Source organism: Quercus lobata, chromosome 10 (genome assembly GCF_001633185.2).
Source record: "Quercus lobata isolate SW786 chromosome 10, ValleyOak3.0 Primary Assembly, whole genome shotgun sequence".
Lineage (NCBI taxonomy): Eukaryota > Viridiplantae > Streptophyta > Magnoliopsida > Fagales > Fagaceae > Quercus > Quercus lobata.
This window is the reverse complement of record NC_044913.1, coordinates 19,701,604-19,718,502: the sequence shown is the minus strand read 5'-3', so window position 1 is coordinate 19,718,502 and position 16,899 is coordinate 19,701,604. Positions and strand designations below refer to the sequence as shown.

The 16,899-nt window shown below is 34.6% G+C and overlaps 1 protein-coding gene across 1 annotated transcript; it reads left to right on the top strand.

The window, feature by feature from the left end:
- Nucleotides 1-8,352: 8,352 nt before the first annotated feature.
- On the top strand, nt 8,353-16,331 carry LOC115962572 (glycerophosphodiester phosphodiesterase GDPD6-like). Its single transcript, XM_031081431.1, has 8 exons — nt 8,353-8,592; nt 10,688-10,866; nt 11,437-11,620; nt 11,867-11,941; nt 13,539-13,648; nt 14,027-14,245; nt 14,735-14,890; nt 15,966-16,331. Exons 1-8 carry the CDS (start codon nt 8,577-8,579, stop codon nt 16,206-16,208), a joined length of 1,182 nt encoding a protein of 393 aa, XP_030937291.1. The 5' UTR covers nt 8,353-8,576; the 3' UTR covers nt 16,209-16,331.
- Nucleotides 16,332-16,899: the final 568 nt, after the last annotated feature.

The window sequence follows — 16,899 nt, the reverse complement described above, 5'->3', positions numbered from 1 at the left end:
TTATCTGATAAGAGCTTTTATTTGCTGCTTTAAGTCGTAACAGTCAGACGTATCATGACCGTGATCACGGTGAAAACAGCAGTACTTGTCTCTTGACCTCTTACTGGGGTCTCCTTTCAATTTGCCAAGAAATGTCAAGGCTCTTTCGTCCTTGATTTGCATCAGGACCTGATCTATTGAGGCATTCAGTGGGGTGAAGCTTGTGAACCTCCCAGTGGGGGGTTCAAAGCGCCTGTCCTCCCGTCGGTCTCCTGTCCTTGTTGTCTTCCGTCCCCTGTCCTACCGTGCTTCCTCCTGTCTTTCCCTCATCTTATGCTTTTCTTCTCGAGCCAGCAGCGCGTCCTCCGCATTCATGTACTTAGTAGCCCTATAGAGTATGTCCGATATAGTCTTTGACTTGTTTTTGTATAGAAAAAACAGAAACTTGCCCTTCCGTAACCCATTGGTAAATGCAGCCACGAGTATCTTGTCATCAGCTTCATCAATCGAGAGGGCCTCCTTATTAAAGTGAGTTATGTAAGACCTTAGCGTCTCATCCTCCCGTTATTTTATGTTCATCAAGCATGCAGTGGATTTCTTATACTTGTGCCCCCCGATAAAATGCAAGGCGAACTGTGCGCTCAACTTCTTGAAAGTGTTGATAGAGCTTGGCGTCAGCCTACTGAACCATACCCTTGTGAGACCCTTCAATGTAGTTGGAAAGGCCCAACACATGATCTCACCCGCCACTCCTTGCAAGTGCATCAAGGTTTTGAAAGACTCTAGGTGATCTAAGGGATCCTTAGATCCATCGTAGGCCTCTACTTGCGGCATGCGGAACTTCAGCGAAAGGGGAAATTAAGTAACAGATGCAATGAAGGGTGAATCCATTCGATGGACCAATTCATCGAGGTCACTAGAAACCCGTCCTCTAAGGGCGTTCATCATGAAATCCATCCGTTTCTTCATCATCTGCATCTCCGCGAACATGTATGGTGGAGCCATATCTACGGTGGATGGACAGCTTGTATCCTGTCGCTCTTATCTGCTTGGGGCGTTGTTGCCTTCTGGCCCTTCTTGGTCCCTTCTCTTAGCGCTAGTACCTTCTTGGTCCTCTTCCTAAGTGTTAAGCCCTGCGTTCTTTTGACGTATTTTCTTTTCTAAGTCATGGTTTTTCTTGGTGAGGCGTTCTACGGCTACGGGGAGAGTCTGAACCTGTCTCTCGAAGGCAATGGTACGTAGTTTGTCTCCTTAATTATTGTTGGTGGTCGCCATCGAGTGAAAAAGTACCATGCAACTCTTTGTCTAGGAAGCGGTAGTATGGCTTACAAGATTTCCATAGATGGTACTAACTGATAATGTCAAAAATTGTCAATGAGCCGCACGGTCCTCACGTGCTCTAGACAAAACCTGCAAAACAGAAACAACAAAGACCTTGCAGAGAGTACCGATGTGGTACCGGCCAAATACCCTCCAAAGGTTAAGTTTGAGAATTTTTACAACTCTAAAATGTCAGAGCTGGGGTAAATTATGCATACCTTGATTTGTGAGGGCTTTGGAGTTTTTATAGTAGCGTAGAGTGACATTCGTTCCTTGGCGGAGAAGGCCTTTCCTTGTAGGGAAGATCCTCATTAATACGTGTATTTTGCGGGATCCTTTCCTTATAAGAATCCTCTTGATTAGGGTTACCTGTGGGGCGCAAGATGTTTCCTTATATAGACATTCGTGGAGGCCAAGTAAGGCCATGCTGGACCTGTCACAAGTTTCTCTCTCCCCGTCAGCTTCCTATCCTGCATAGGTGTTCTAGTCGTCTCACACAGATGTCATCGGGTGTAGAGTGGAGTTCATCTTTCTCGTCTTCACTGAATGCATAAGGAAAGACTGATGGGTTTATTGGGACCGTCGGCTTCGTTGTATGTGAACGAGTTTAAACTGACTCAAAATTACCCTTATCAACAAATGTTCCATAGGTTTATTTGTCTTTTTAAACAAAACAATGTTTTTTGGGTCCCACTTAAAAACCATATTCCTTTTTTTCCTGCTGCATGTTCTTAAGCAACTGCAAATTCTTTTTCCCTTGGTGCCTTTGTCACACAATTATTTCCTTTGAATTAGGGTATCCACATCATCATAATAATAAATAAATAATATTTAAGACCTTTTATATCAAACTAAAACCCTAGCCTCCTGATTGTTTTCTCTTTCAAACACTTTATTTTTGCCATACACCAAAATTTGAACTTCTTAGTTCTTGCCACTTAAAAGAATAGAGAAACAAATGCTGAATTTTACATAACTTTTTAAGAGTATTCAAGGCCAAGAAAGTACAACTTCACAGGTATATTTATATATTCTTAACACTTTTACATTGATTTATTTTAAGGAATCAAATCACATGTCTAACTTCTACGTCTTTAAATTAATCTCTTAATTCATTTGTTATTAGCTATGAAGTGATTTTATTTATTTTAATTATATAAAATGTGTACTTGTAAGCAATTGAGATTATGCCAAAGCCTAATCACAATAATGATTTTCAAATCAAATTCTAAATGAACCTGTATCAAGGTATATTTTGCAAATCTTCCAATTGAGTAAATTAAATTAGGTATGCAAATATAAATTAAAGTTTATATTATATTTGATCTTGTATGACAATTACATTAGTATATAATTGTTTATCTATTTTGTTATTTATATTGATTAGTAATATTTAGATTAATTTTACTTTCAATCTAGTCTTTCAATTTTGCCCCCCCTAAACTAAAATCCTGGCTCTACCACTGGGTGTACTATACAAACCAACATGACCAATATTTACCGTTCCTGTACTTGGATTGGTACAAAATTGTGGTTGTTTCATGCCACTCCAAATACTGAGTACTAGCAGATTTCGGCTATTTTGTTGGGTTTTGAATGTTTCGAGTGGGGAAAAAAATGTCTATCTTTTTTGGAAAAGTTTTTATTAGGAATTGGAAAAGCTGTCAAAACAGTTAATTACTTTTTCTTTTTTTCATAAAAAGTTTTTTAAAATGGTTTACTAATATATGCTCTAAGAATACATGTTAGTAAAACCCCCAAAAAAGAAAAAAATTGTTTCTTACAACTTTTTCAAGCCAAATCATGGACTCAATGATCTTTAGTAGGATTTCAACTTGCAGATAGACACCAAAGCAACTAGAGATTTGAGTTATTGTGCAAAAAAGGAGGCAAATTGACCAAGGGTTGTTACTAACAACTCACGCCGGTCATCTCACTTCCAAACTGACACAGTATAAAGTATTAGAAACGTTAGAGGAAAAAAAAATGTTATTTTATAATTTTACCCAGGTTTTTAATTTATTATGTCTATTGAATTATTATTATCAACAAATTAAAGGGATATAAGATTGTTAGATCATAGGCATAATGGTATAAAACTTTTTTTTCTCTTTTTTTATTCCCAATATTTTTTTTAGAAGATTAAAAATGGTAGATCCACTTAGAAAATAATAATCTTTATCCTTCTATTCTACTCAACAAAGTAAAATACATTTTCGTCCTACCAAACAAAAATCTAATTGACATTGTACCAAGATTTGTGTATATATATATATATATATATATTAGTTTTACATGAATATTGTTAGGGAATTTCAAATTCTTTTCACTAGATTTAATGTTGATTTTTTTTTTCCTACAAAAGTTTATAAAAATATTTCTTAAATCAATATTTTTTTTTTTTACAATATAGAAATTCTACTCCAGCCTAATTTAAGTGTATATATTTGTATGAAAACTCCCTCTTAGAGACTTGAACTGCGGCCTTACCCCCTACACCCCACAAGCACTTATACTTGTAAAATAACCATTGCACCAAGGATGTGTGGTAGTTTAAATCAATACTCTTAAGTCTTAAGGCCTTTATTAACTTTTCTCTTTATTTAATTAGAGTATAAATTTAGATGAATTTGTAGATATAATAATATAAGTTTTTTTTTTTTTTTTTTGGAGAAAGAATAATATAAGAATTTATGGCAAATATTTAAACACTTCCAACTTCAAAGTCAACCAAAGGAACCCCTTTTAGTCTTCACCTCAACCAGCTCACATTTGATTAATTATTTGATCCTATCACCATCACCAAATCAATTTGTTAGGACATATGTGTTTCATTTGTTAGGAACATATGTCACTATTTTATGTAATTGGCTTATCCTTTGACAAAACGCGCTTTACTTGTATTTTGGTAGATTTAGGATGTGTTTAAATACTTCAAGAAACCAGGTTTCAAGATCAAGTGTTGAAGCCTTCAAGTCTGTCCAAGAAAACAAGCTGATAGTGCAAATTCATTAAAACTCAACAGCTGGCTCAACAACTGCATCTTTCGAGCTTAAGAAAGCTATTCAAAGCCTCGTGTGCTCGACACCTGCTCGACAACTTCTCGACACTTCTTATCTGTCGAGATTTAAGAATTTCAGAATTCTGATTTGATTTTCTTGGGATCCATGAATATGTTGTTTGGCTTTCTTTTCTCCTAATCCTAGACATATAAAAGGATTGTTTTAAGGGCCGTCAAACAGTTCATAAGTTGCACAAACATTGAGCAAACTCTGTTCAAGCAAATTGTGATCAGAGACAAAGTTCTTGCCCTAGTTCATCTTTTTCTCTTGAAGAAGTTGCTGTGTATGTGCACCGTAGGGTTTTTGTGACCAAGTATCTTCTTGATCTTCATCGTGTGGATGAACTGAAAAATTTTGCAACCAACAATCTTCTTAGTTAGTGATTGAAGTGGTGTATTGGGATCCACGTAATTGGTTAGTCACATACTTGGAAGTTATGCATCAGAAAGAGGAATTGTCACTACAAAACAAGTCCAATTGGGTATTGAGATAAGGGTTTAACTGTAGGTTGGTAAGGTACTTGTGATTCCTTTACTTGTAACCACTTGTTGTGATAATAGTGGAGTTTCGGGAGTAGTGACCTGAAAATCACCTGGTGAGGTTTTTGCCATTAAGTTTTCCCCATTTGTAAACAAATCATCATGTTATTTATTTTCTGCTGCATAATTAGTTTATTGGTGATTTGTTTGTACTACCACGTGTTTGCATGATAAATTAATTAATTAATAACTTGACTAATTAATTAATTAATTTCTATCACAATGGGTCATTCAGTTTGTGGCCTATCACAATTTATTTTATTTAGTTTAGTTTCCCTTTCCCCACACTTCACACCTCTTTCTTGTTATCCAATCACCACTCTACATGTGTGTTTGGTATTTTTGTAACTTATTTTACTATTTAACTTATTTTTGTTATTCAGTGTGAAGTGCGTACAGATTGTTCGTGGAGCTTAGTACACAGCACTTGCCTAACCCATCGTCATTGGAATTGGGTAAAGGGTTGTGGAAGGGCATTTAGAAACTCCGGGTGCCTTAGAAAGTTTGACATTTTTTGTAAAGAGCAATTCACGAGGCGCTGCCTACCAAGTTCAATTTGTGCAAGCGGCAAGTGGTGGCTGATGGTCTGTGTGAGCAGTGTCGTGATTCAGCTAAAGACAATATCCATGCGTTGTGGTTTTGCGATTCAGTTAAGCCCATTTGGATGTCGGATTAGCGCTTCTCCTTTTTGCGTTCTAAAAGGTTTTCCAAGTTTGAAGATTTGTTTTGCTTTCTATACAAGGAAGTTTCATCCAAGCTGGTGGAGTTTTTTTCCATGTTCGCATGGAGTATTTGGGAGCGTCGGAATCGGGTTCAGGAAAGACAAAAGGTGTGGGGTATTGATGAGGTGTGTACCTAGGCCTCTGAGTTGCTGAAGGAGTTCCATGATGTGCATAGAAAGATTCCTTGGTTGGCTGTTCGAAGTGGGGATATTCGATGAAAATCTCCTACATCTGGCTTGTTCAAAGTTAATTTTGATGGAGCATTCTTTGAAGAGCAGGCGTGTGCAAGTCTTGGTCATCAGGGATTCGAGGGGATTAATTATTGGTGCGTTGAGCCAAAGAATTAGGCTTCCAGGGTCTGTGGACATGGTGGAAGCTTTGGCTGCCCGAAGAGCTGTTGTATTTGCCTAGGAGCTATGTCTTCAAGCCATGGAGGGGGAGGGTAATTCTTTGAAGGTTATCCAAGCTCTTGTTGCTGCCAAGCCTTCAAGGACTTTTTTTGGAAATGTCATTGCTGATATTCATTGTTTAGTATCTAATTTAAATTGTAGTTTTTGTCATGTCAAAAGGGAGGGCAATAAGCTTGCTCATGCCCTGGCCTGCCTGTAGAGCAGTTGCATTTGTAGATTTTAATGTGTGGTTAGAAGATCTACCATGTGACTTGGAGGATGTTTTTCTGTTTGATTTGCCTTAAATAAAATTTCTTAACTGATTCTCAAAAAAAAAAAAACTTATTTTTGTTACTATTCATGAATCTCACTGCACTTTTTGATATTATTCATGGGTCTTACTATACTATTTCAACTAACTTTTATCTTTATCTACAGTACTTTTAACAAAAAAATTTCAATTTGAGCAAAATAAACGGATTCCAAACAAACCCTATGCGCCACCCATTCCCAAAATGTCAATGGTCATTTTCGCCTGTCAACATAAAATGTGTTTTAATTAAAGAATAAAATTTGTCAAAGTTCAGGCTCATTTAATGATTATATTTTTATGTCTTTTAAAAAAAAATCAAATCAAATTATACACAAATATTAAAAGAAAAGATGCTCTCTTTATACTAAAATTTTTATTAAATAACCAGTCTCATTAATCACAAAAAAATAAATCCATCCTATTATTCATTGTTACATTGTCTATTTGTAAAAAGTTATCTAATATAAAATTTACAACATCTTTAATATTTACTTAAAAATGAAATACACATAAATTTAATAAAATTAAAATAAGTGTTTTTCTAAACTAATTTTGATTAGTCTGATCACATGTGCTTGCATGTACGACAATGCTCTTTTTTATCTCCTTCTAAAAAAAAGCTCTTATTTATTTATTTTGGGTTTAGTGTCAAAATGTTTAAAAATGAAATTGAGTCAAAGATTACGTGATTTTTTTTCTTCTAATTAGTTGTTTGTACATGAAAAAGGAAAAAGTCTAAAACTTAGAAATTTTTTAAAAAATAGTAAATTACTATTTCAATTGGTTTGTGTTTTTAAATTTAAAATTATTTAACTAAAAGATATGGGCATTTTAGAGAGTTTAAGGGTCTATTTGGTTGGAGTGGTGAAAAAGTGAGAAGATAGAAAATGGTAGAAGGATAGAAAAGTGGGAGGATATAAAAGATTTTATTTTCTCTCATTTTTGTTTAATTGAGAATGGAAAAGTAGAAGGATGGAAAAAATAAATTTGAATAAATTTACTCATATACCCTTGTTAAAGAATAACGCTTAATTAAAACAAAAAAGTGATAAATAACCACACACAAAAAAGAGCAATCATCAAAATTTATTAAAAAATAAAAATAATATCCTTAAAAAAAAAAAAAAAAAAAAGGGAGAGGCAATGTTACCGCCAGAAAAAAGAAAAGGAAAAAAAAAGAAAGAGGTACGCCAGGCCCTAGAAAATCAAAAGAAACAAAAAGAATAGAAAAAGAAAAAAAAAGAGGCAACAGCCCAAAAAAAATACCGTTGCTGCCCGGTGAAAAAAAAGGAAAAGGGCAACGTACTGCCCAGGGGAAAGAAAAAATAAAATAAAAGCAACTTGAAGAATGTGGACACGTACATTTTTGTTAATTAAAAAAAAAAATTCATTTCTCACTTAGTTTGGTGAGTTTGAGAAGAAAATACTTGACTTTTACGATTTATTTTTCTTCTTTCTCACTTAACGAGAAATTATACCATTTTTTAGTGGACAACATCACTTCACTTATCTATTATTTTACTAAAAGATTCTCACATGTTTAAAATTACTGAGTCAGTAATCAGTTTCTATTTAAAAAAAATTTCTTAACTCAGCAATTTTAAATAAGTTGAATTATAGACTACGTCACTTGTCTACCGTGAAGACCTTATAATTTCTCTCACCCAACTAAACACAATCAAAAAGGTTTTCCTTTTTGTTTTCTCTTCAAAGTTTTTCATTCATCCTATTTCACCTTCAAACAAACACACCCTAAAAATTTATGTGGGAACATTTTAGTACGTAAAATCATCAAACCCAAACAGAGAATCAATGCATAATGAGTTGGAGAAATTTTTCTCCAATCGAAAAAATAAATAAATATATTTAAAATGCATTATTAATTTATTATTGATAATGAAATATCTATTATTATAGTGGTTTAGACTAATTAACGGGAAAAAGGCGAATCTATTTAAAGAATATTCTTGGATTATATATAGTAGTAGGCCCATTCTAATTCTCCAAGACAAAGAACCTAAGATAAGATCATAATATAAAGCCTCTCTGCTACACGTGAAGCTTATTGCTACGTTGTTTTTTTTTTTTTTTTTTTTTTGGTTGAACACCCACCTTCTTTGACATGGTCATTGGCACAAGCCCATAACTATTTTTCAAAGTCCATATGAACTGAGAAACACAACAACAACAAAAAAAGTTTTAGTCAAGCAACACAGCACAGAGAGAGAAAATAGAGAAGCAGGGACAGTGCCATGGCTCTCTCACCCTGTAAGTTTCATATATATGAACATTTTTGTGTATGATTAATTGCTGGGTTTTGCAGATTTTTATCTTCTTTTATGTGATTTTGATGTTTTTGGTGGTTGGATATGGTTCTAATATTGGTTTTCTTGTTCTTGTTTAACGGTTGCATTTTTTTTCTTCTTCTTGTTTTGGTTTTAATAACTTCTTTGGTATAGACGTTTGACTTTCTGTTTGAACTATTTTTGAACAAATGTTATTGTATATGATTGGATTTTTTCTTTTTTTTTTCTTTTTTGCGCCAATGAAAGTGTGCCAATTCACTGTGCTTGGTACATATTGGTTCTGGGTTTCTCTGGAATGATATTTATGGACTCCCAGAGTTTAGTATAACATGGCATACTATGATTGTTATATGATCACAAAAGGGGGGATGATTGCAGGGAATGTGTGCCTTTTTCTTCTTTAGGAGATGAGGTCTGAGTTGGAAGACTTCTGCAGTTCTTTTTCTATATAGGCAAATGATGACTGATCCAAATGAAAAAAATAAAAATAAAAATTTGATGACCAGGGTCTAATTTTAGATGCCTATTTTAAAGCTAGTTTGAATGGGACAGCTGGTTTTCTGAGACTTATGTATGGAAAATAATTCAACACATTGTTTTGGCATAGATATGCATTTGTGTTGCTATAAGTAGTCCTCCATGCTTAAATGTTCTGTTGTTACAGCTATCAAGTAATTTGGGTCCTTGATGATGTCCTTTACTAAGACTAGATTAGGCCCAAGATAGAGCAGATTGGGAGAAAAGCCTCATATGCCCAACCGATTCACCTTTCTTTTTGTTTTCGACTTTCGTTCAAAAATCTTGGTTAAGGTTAAGAATTATACCTTTAGACTCGCCACTATCATCAAGCCCCCTTTTTTATTATTCTAGGATATCTTTTCAAGACTGAATTCTGATGTAAAAGAATACCGAAGAATTTTTATAGATTACATACAGGTGCACGCACACACAAGTGACACAACTAAGAGTACCCAAGGATTAGTAGTTAAGACACACCTGAGTTGTGTATTGTTTTCTCTTTTTTCCAAATCAATATTATTTGTCTAAATGTCATAGATCTCAGTAGAAATGATGATTTATCCCTACCTTAAAGATTATTGCTTTAAATGAACAATCATTTTATCAAATCCTAGTATGTGTATGTGTTTTAGCCTTTAGGCTGTAAATTGACATCAAGACATGCTATTTATGTGGTCATAGTACTATGTCCCAATCTACCAATTAGCTCTCGCTCAAATGGTACCTCCTCCCCCTTGTAAAAGTAAGGTAGAGGATGAGATCATGGATTTAAGACCTGTTGAGTGTGTCTGTAATTTACCAATAAAAAAATGGTTCTCTCTCATTAATTTTATTGATATAAATTTCCATCAAGATATGTTATTTGTGCGGTTATAGTGCTATGTCTCATTTAGCCAATTAGCTCCCACTCAAATGGTACCTCCTCCCTCTTGTAAAAGTAAGGTTGGGGTGAGACCATGGTTTCAAGACTCATTGGGTGCATATGTAACTTAACAAAAAAAATAGGTGCAGTCTCATTAATTTTGTTGATGTAATTTTCCATCAAGATATGCTATTTATGCAGTTATAGTACTATGTCTCATTTAGCCAATTAGCTCTCACTCAAATGGTTCCTCCTCCCCTTGTAAAAGGAAAGTAGAGGGTGAGATCGAGGATTCAAGACTCATTGGGTGCATATGTAACTTGCCAATAAAAAAAATGGTACTATGTATCTTTTATTTCATTGATGAACTTTTGAGGCATGGCCCATTTCAAATCCTGGCTGACAACAGAAAGCTGACCATATGCAGACTATGCGTGGCTCAATGCTCATATCTATAATTTATATAACTATTTTGAAATAATGTATTGCTATTTGATGGTGACTGTATTAGATCAATTTTTTTATACAATATAGATATTTAAATCTGATATTGTTTACATTTTTTTTTTCTAATGTGTGGAAATATGAAACGTTTTTTGCCAGTTGTATCATAGTTTCTATCTGATTCTTAGGTAGCATATTTGATACTTAAATTTTGGTATTCTCCACCTGGCAGGCTTTTCCCCTTTGGTATTTCTCTTTCTCATTGTTGGGTGTGTTGCACGGCCTCTCTATCCACTCCCTAGTAAAGTAGCTGAGGGCTCTAGAAAGCCTCTACAAACTTCTCGTCCATATAACATAGCCCATCGAGGTTCAAATGGAGAGATTCCTGAAGAAACTGCTCCTGCATACCAGGTAAGCGGCCATGCCTAACAAAGAAATTTGCATATTCTTTCAACCATTCTATTCATATGTCTCATCTTGAGATTGCTTAGTTCATGATGAATGGCATTATGGCAGATTAAAATCACAGAGCTAAAAAATTCCAATTTCACGTTTCTTTTAATGATCTTATTCATATTGGTTGGTTACATAGTAATTCAATCCACACCAATTAAAGTTGAGCATATATCTAAAAAATGTGAGATTTTTTTTTTTGGGAGGGGAGGGGGGGGGGGGGGGGGGGGGGGGCGGGCACATGGCTGATATAGAGATTTTGGATCCATGTCTGTGTTTGTCATGTGAGTGTGTGTACATATCATGTATATTTTTACCCAAATAAAAATGTATACTTTGCTCACAATTGAATTGGTGTAGCAAACATGCTCAATTTCAATGTTTTCTCCAAATATGTAAATTTAATATGAGGTGCCACTGCTGGATATGAAATTATGGCCATTGGAAGTATTTTTCTCAATTAACTCGATGAGCCTCTTCTCTGTTCTCAAATTACATGTGCACCATAAAAATTACTGTTTCTTGCAGAGAGCTATTGAAGAGGGTGCAGACTTCATTGAAACTGATATCCTATCTTCCAAAGATGGCGTTCTTATATCCTTCCATGATGTAACACTTGATGATACCACTGATATTCTTCAACATAAGGAGTTTGCCAATCGTAAAAGGACCTATGAAGTCCAAGGGACCAATACCACTGGATTTTTTACTGGTATGGAATTCATTCAGCTATCAACTTCCTTTTCTCATAGCTTCCAAATATTGATCATTTGGTATTGATGGGGACAAGGTTCCAGCTTAATGCATGAGTATCCAACAAACTTGAAGCCTTCATTCTGTGTTTGTGCTCAGAAGTATCATTAATGTCTTTATTGCACTTTTCACCTCCTATTAGTTTGTCCTGTTACAAGATTTGATCAAGTGTGAAAATTCTGAAAAATATTTGAATTATGTGCAGTTGATTTCACATTAAAAGAACTAAAGTCATTGCGGGTGAAGCAGAGGTACATATTTCGGGATCAACAATATAATGGTTAGTTCTTGTTTGTGGATAAATATTTTGAACTAATTCAAATTCCCCTTTTTTGCTTCACTAGATAATGTGAAGATTATTTACTGCTCTACATCATTTTTGTTCATGATTTTCTAAATATAATTCAAAATTTTGGAAGAGGTTAACAATGGCAACAACCAGTGATTACTATGTTTTTGGTCTGTAGTTATAATTGGATTATGTGCCTGGTAAGAATCATACTGTTAACTCCATAATTTATTGGCTTTTACTCAGCTATGGTTGGCAGGATTAGAGTCCTAGATTTCTTAGAGTAATTCAATCATGGGTTCCTAAAATCATATCCATCCATTTTAAAATGAGTGGATTGGATTTTGCGACATCATCAATAATTTAAATAAAATACTAGAATGTTGATAGTTAGCGCTTGTTTAAATGTTGATGGAGTGGTATAATCTCATCCACCTATTTTAAAATGATTAATTGGATTTTTGGAACCCTATGGTGGAGTTACCCTAAGAACTCTAGAAGATCCTAATACGTGGCTGCCTTTGCCTTGGTCAAGCTGAAATGACTGCTAATTCTAGAGCTTAGTAAGCTGAAAAGGCAAGTCGGAGATGTGAATTGCCCAAATGAATCAAAATCCCATATTTATGCTCTCAACCCACTGAACCCACTGTGCTAATCTCCTTGAAAAAGTAGATACAGTTTCATTTGTCTAATTGATTAGATTTGAACAGACTTCTTGATTCTTTTTTCTTGAACAACTACTCGTTGATGCACAATGTTTACTTTGCACAAAGTACTATTAACTATCCATTTTACATCTAAATTATTTGCATAACTTATTTTAACTGTGTATTCATAGCAATATTTGTCATAAATTTTATTTGATTTAATTTCCTATTTCTTTCCTTGCCAAAACCAAATGTTGTACTATTTAGGAGTATTTGATTTGAGTTGGCAGTACACAAGACAAGGCCAAAGTATGTGTCTCAAGGAAGTGGGAAAGGCATGTTAATCATTATTTAAAAAAAAAATTATCTCCCTCAAAGGCTGTACAGAAAAGGGGCATCCTGATTTACTGTGATCAAGTTTGTGTTCAGTATACTCATGCATTGAAGGTTGCCCATTTGGGTTGCTTCTTTAGCAATAAAAAATAATCTGCACTAGTAAATAATTCAGTTATCTGGGAGTTTGGCGTGTTAACTATCACAAATGTATTGAAGCAGATGAATTTCCCATCAAAAAATAGTTCTGAGTCATTCACTGGCTCATTCAATGAAACTTGATTTATTGCACTCACAATTAATCACTTGTCCCATCTCTTATTTTCAATCTTTTTGTTTTTCTTTGCCTATCATGAAACTAAAATCTTTGTGCTCGTGCCCTCCACAAAGACAAATCCATTGTTCAAAATTAAAGTGAATATCTAGTACCTTGGCCATACTGGTCTAGATCATTATATAGAACTCGTATACAATATGTTATACATGTTATGAATTTCTAGTTTTTTAATTTCTGTACTTATTTTTTAGTGTAAAGGAAAACTTTTATCTTTTGGTCCGGTTAGATATTAATATACTTAACTATATTCTCTTTGTGATGTATTCATCAGGAAAGTTTACTATTATTACCTTTGAAGAGTACATTGCGATTGCACTGGATGCACCCAGAGTTGTTGGAATATACCCGGAGATTAAAAATCCAGTCTTTATCAATGAGCATGTGAGTGATTTCTCTCTAAAATCTACGAGAAAGAATGATTGTGCGGGAAATTATTGGTTGCTTACAGGCCACCCTTTGGGTTTCGTACTGAATGCTGATAAACCTTGGGGGTGGTTGCACTAGAATATGACTTTAATTTAAGAGAGCAGCAACTGTAACATTTTTGGAAACTTTAAACGATGAGGCTAGTATTATTTGCTAATGGAAAACAAACACTTCTTATTTCTATGTTTTCCATAGGAAAGACATGAGGGGTGGTTTACCAGCCCATCTTGATAACAGATGATCATGGTTAAGAAATTGGTTTTTTTGTTCTTAATTCATTCTCTTAGACAGCTATTCTATTTCCCCTAACATATCAATTGATACCTTCAACAGGTGAAGTGGCCAGGTGGTAAGAAGTTTGAGGATAAGTTTGTTGAGACACTTAAGAAGTATGGATACAAGGGTTCATATTTGTCAAAAGAGTGGTTGGCCCAACCTGCCTTTATCCAGTCGTTTGCTCCAACCTCACTAATATATGTTTCAAATCAGACAGACTTGCCCAAGATCTTCTTAATTGATGATGTTACTGTTCCAACTCAAGACACTAATCAGGTTTGTGTTCTCCCTGATGTAACCTCCCTAGGAATAGTTACTCAAAATAAAGCCCCCTCCTATGGTGACCTACTTGATTTATTTGTTTACTTTTATGCTATTGTGCACTACAAGTTTTTGGATTATATTGTACTAGGTGAGGCTACGGTCTAGGAACATGATAGAAGCTCCATCATGGAGTAAAGCATTACCCAAGAAACAATATCTCTCCTATAGCATAACTAAATAATCTACTTGGTTGACAATTGACCATTAACTCCCTAAAATAGAAAATTTTGTGATGAGCCAATAGTTGGAAGACATTTGATTGTTTGCGTAACTTATTGTTTGGACATAAACCATGGTCTTCTAGTACCAAAATTTACATGGTGTTTCTTGTTCACGTTTATCCTCACCAGTTACTGGTTTATGCAGTATGATTTTCATTTCCTTTTTGAATGTTCAATGCTTAGATTTCTAATGGAATAAGATGACTTTGATGACATGCAGTCATATTGGGAAATTACTTCGGATAGTTACTTTCAGTACATTAAGCAATATGTGGAGGGCATTGGACCTTGGAAGGATACAGTGGTTCCTGTTAAAGATAATTATTTGCTAACGCCTACTGATCTTGTTGCCAGAGCACATGCCCATAACCTACAGGTACACACTTCTTCTGTCCAAAGCTTATCTGGGTGACGGTGGTAATATAGTTATAAATGATTCAGGGTCGTCATAGTTACCTTTTTCTTCTAAGTCACATTGTTATTTTGTACGTCTGTTCAACTTTATTTTTTGTTTAAAAGTTTCCTCATCCTTGATCAGAGCAAATGGTGTGGCACAAAAAATAAAGCCCATGTTCTACCTTACCTCCCAAATGTTGAATAAAGCTTGTATGGGGTTGAATAGAATATGCCTTTTCTTTGCACTGATCTCTGGCACTCAGTGGTCACTGCAATAGTTTTCATTTTAATCACTGTGCTATGGGCTCTAGCGCCTGGTAGCACCACAGTGCAAGTATCATACTGGGAGAGAAGAATGGGTCCAGGAATCCAATTTTTGTCATGGGCACAATCAAAGGGAATAACAAAATTGAGAGAGTTGCACTTGTATAAGTTTGTTTAAGGAACGGCTATATGGGTTGTACATATAAATCCTTTTTAAGGAAATAAATCTTGCAATAATTATGCCTCATCAAACTATTTATAAAGTTCTTACATAACTTTAGGAATGGAGATAAAACTTCTTTTAACTTTATTTGAGAAGATAAATGGTATCCTTTGTGATGCCCTGTGTTTGTGGTTTGAATCTCACCTGTCCCTTCCTCCTCTATCTACATATCTCCAAAAAAAAAAAAAAAATTTGAGATGGTAAATAAGGTTGACGATTATAATTTGCACTGTTTGGATTCATAAATTTGCTGGATAGCTTAATTTATAATTTTTTTTCCAAAAAGCCAGTGAGATTTTGTGACAGTGGCAAATTAACAAGAAGCATTTCATATCAAAGCATTTCATATCAAATTCTCTTAATTATTTTCTTCAAAAACATGGCATACTCATATTGCATGGCTTTACTTGTATGGATCAGATCACCATCCAAATGTGTTAATTGATTTAATTTTCTTCTTTCAGATTTGTTTGGCTGGAAATTCTTGACTTTCTTTAATTGCATAATTAATAATTTATTACGGATGTCTTGAGCTGAATGGCAATTTGTCATGTTGATTTAAATGCAGGTTCACCCATACACTTTCCGTGATGAGAATCAGTTCTTACACTTCAACTTTCATCAAGATCCATATCAGGAATATGCTTACTGGATTCACAAGATAGGAGTTGATGGAATCTTTACAGACTTCACCGGAAGCCTCAATAATTATCAGGAATGGACTTCTCATTCTTCAAATGATAGTGATAGCAGTGCATCTAAACTATTGCATAAAATTGCATTGTTGGTCAATTCCTATGAAAAGGTATGAGAGAACAAATTGTATGTATAATGTATCACTATATTTTTATCATAATTTTTCATAGCAATTACTTTGTACGATAACATATTATTGAATCTGTTCAATGAAGGAAATTTATGAGTGGTGGTTTTCCTTGCTAAGAAAAATTAGTGTTAGCTGCTGGGGTAATCAATACACAGTTTTGTAATTGGCCAGTGCTCCAGTTGCACATTGGTTGAGAAAAAGCGGTTTGTTTATCAATCTAATAAAATGAAGGTTTTTCTTCATATAATCTTTGATTTTTTGGGGGTTGTTCAGACTTATTCTCGAAGCCTTGACAATGGAATTGTGAAGCTTGAGATTCTATGGTGCCCCATGTTTCCATGATTGCTTTCTATAGAATACTCTTTCTGAGATGGACTTGGGACTTGAGCAAATGGGCCTCATAATTCAATTTTTGTCACCCATAAAAAATAAAAAGAAGGGTTCGCTTTCTAAAAAATAGCATATCTCTTGTAGTTTCAATCAGGAGTGGCAATGTAAAACCACCACTTCTTTGATCCATTATTTTTTTGAGAAAAAAGACGCTGCATTGCATTAAGAGAGGCCATTAAAATCAGCCTGTAATATAGAGACAACATCTGAGAAACAAGAAATGAATAGATATTACTCGCGTCACTAAGGAGTGAGCTATAGTATTACATTGTCTACGTAAATGGGA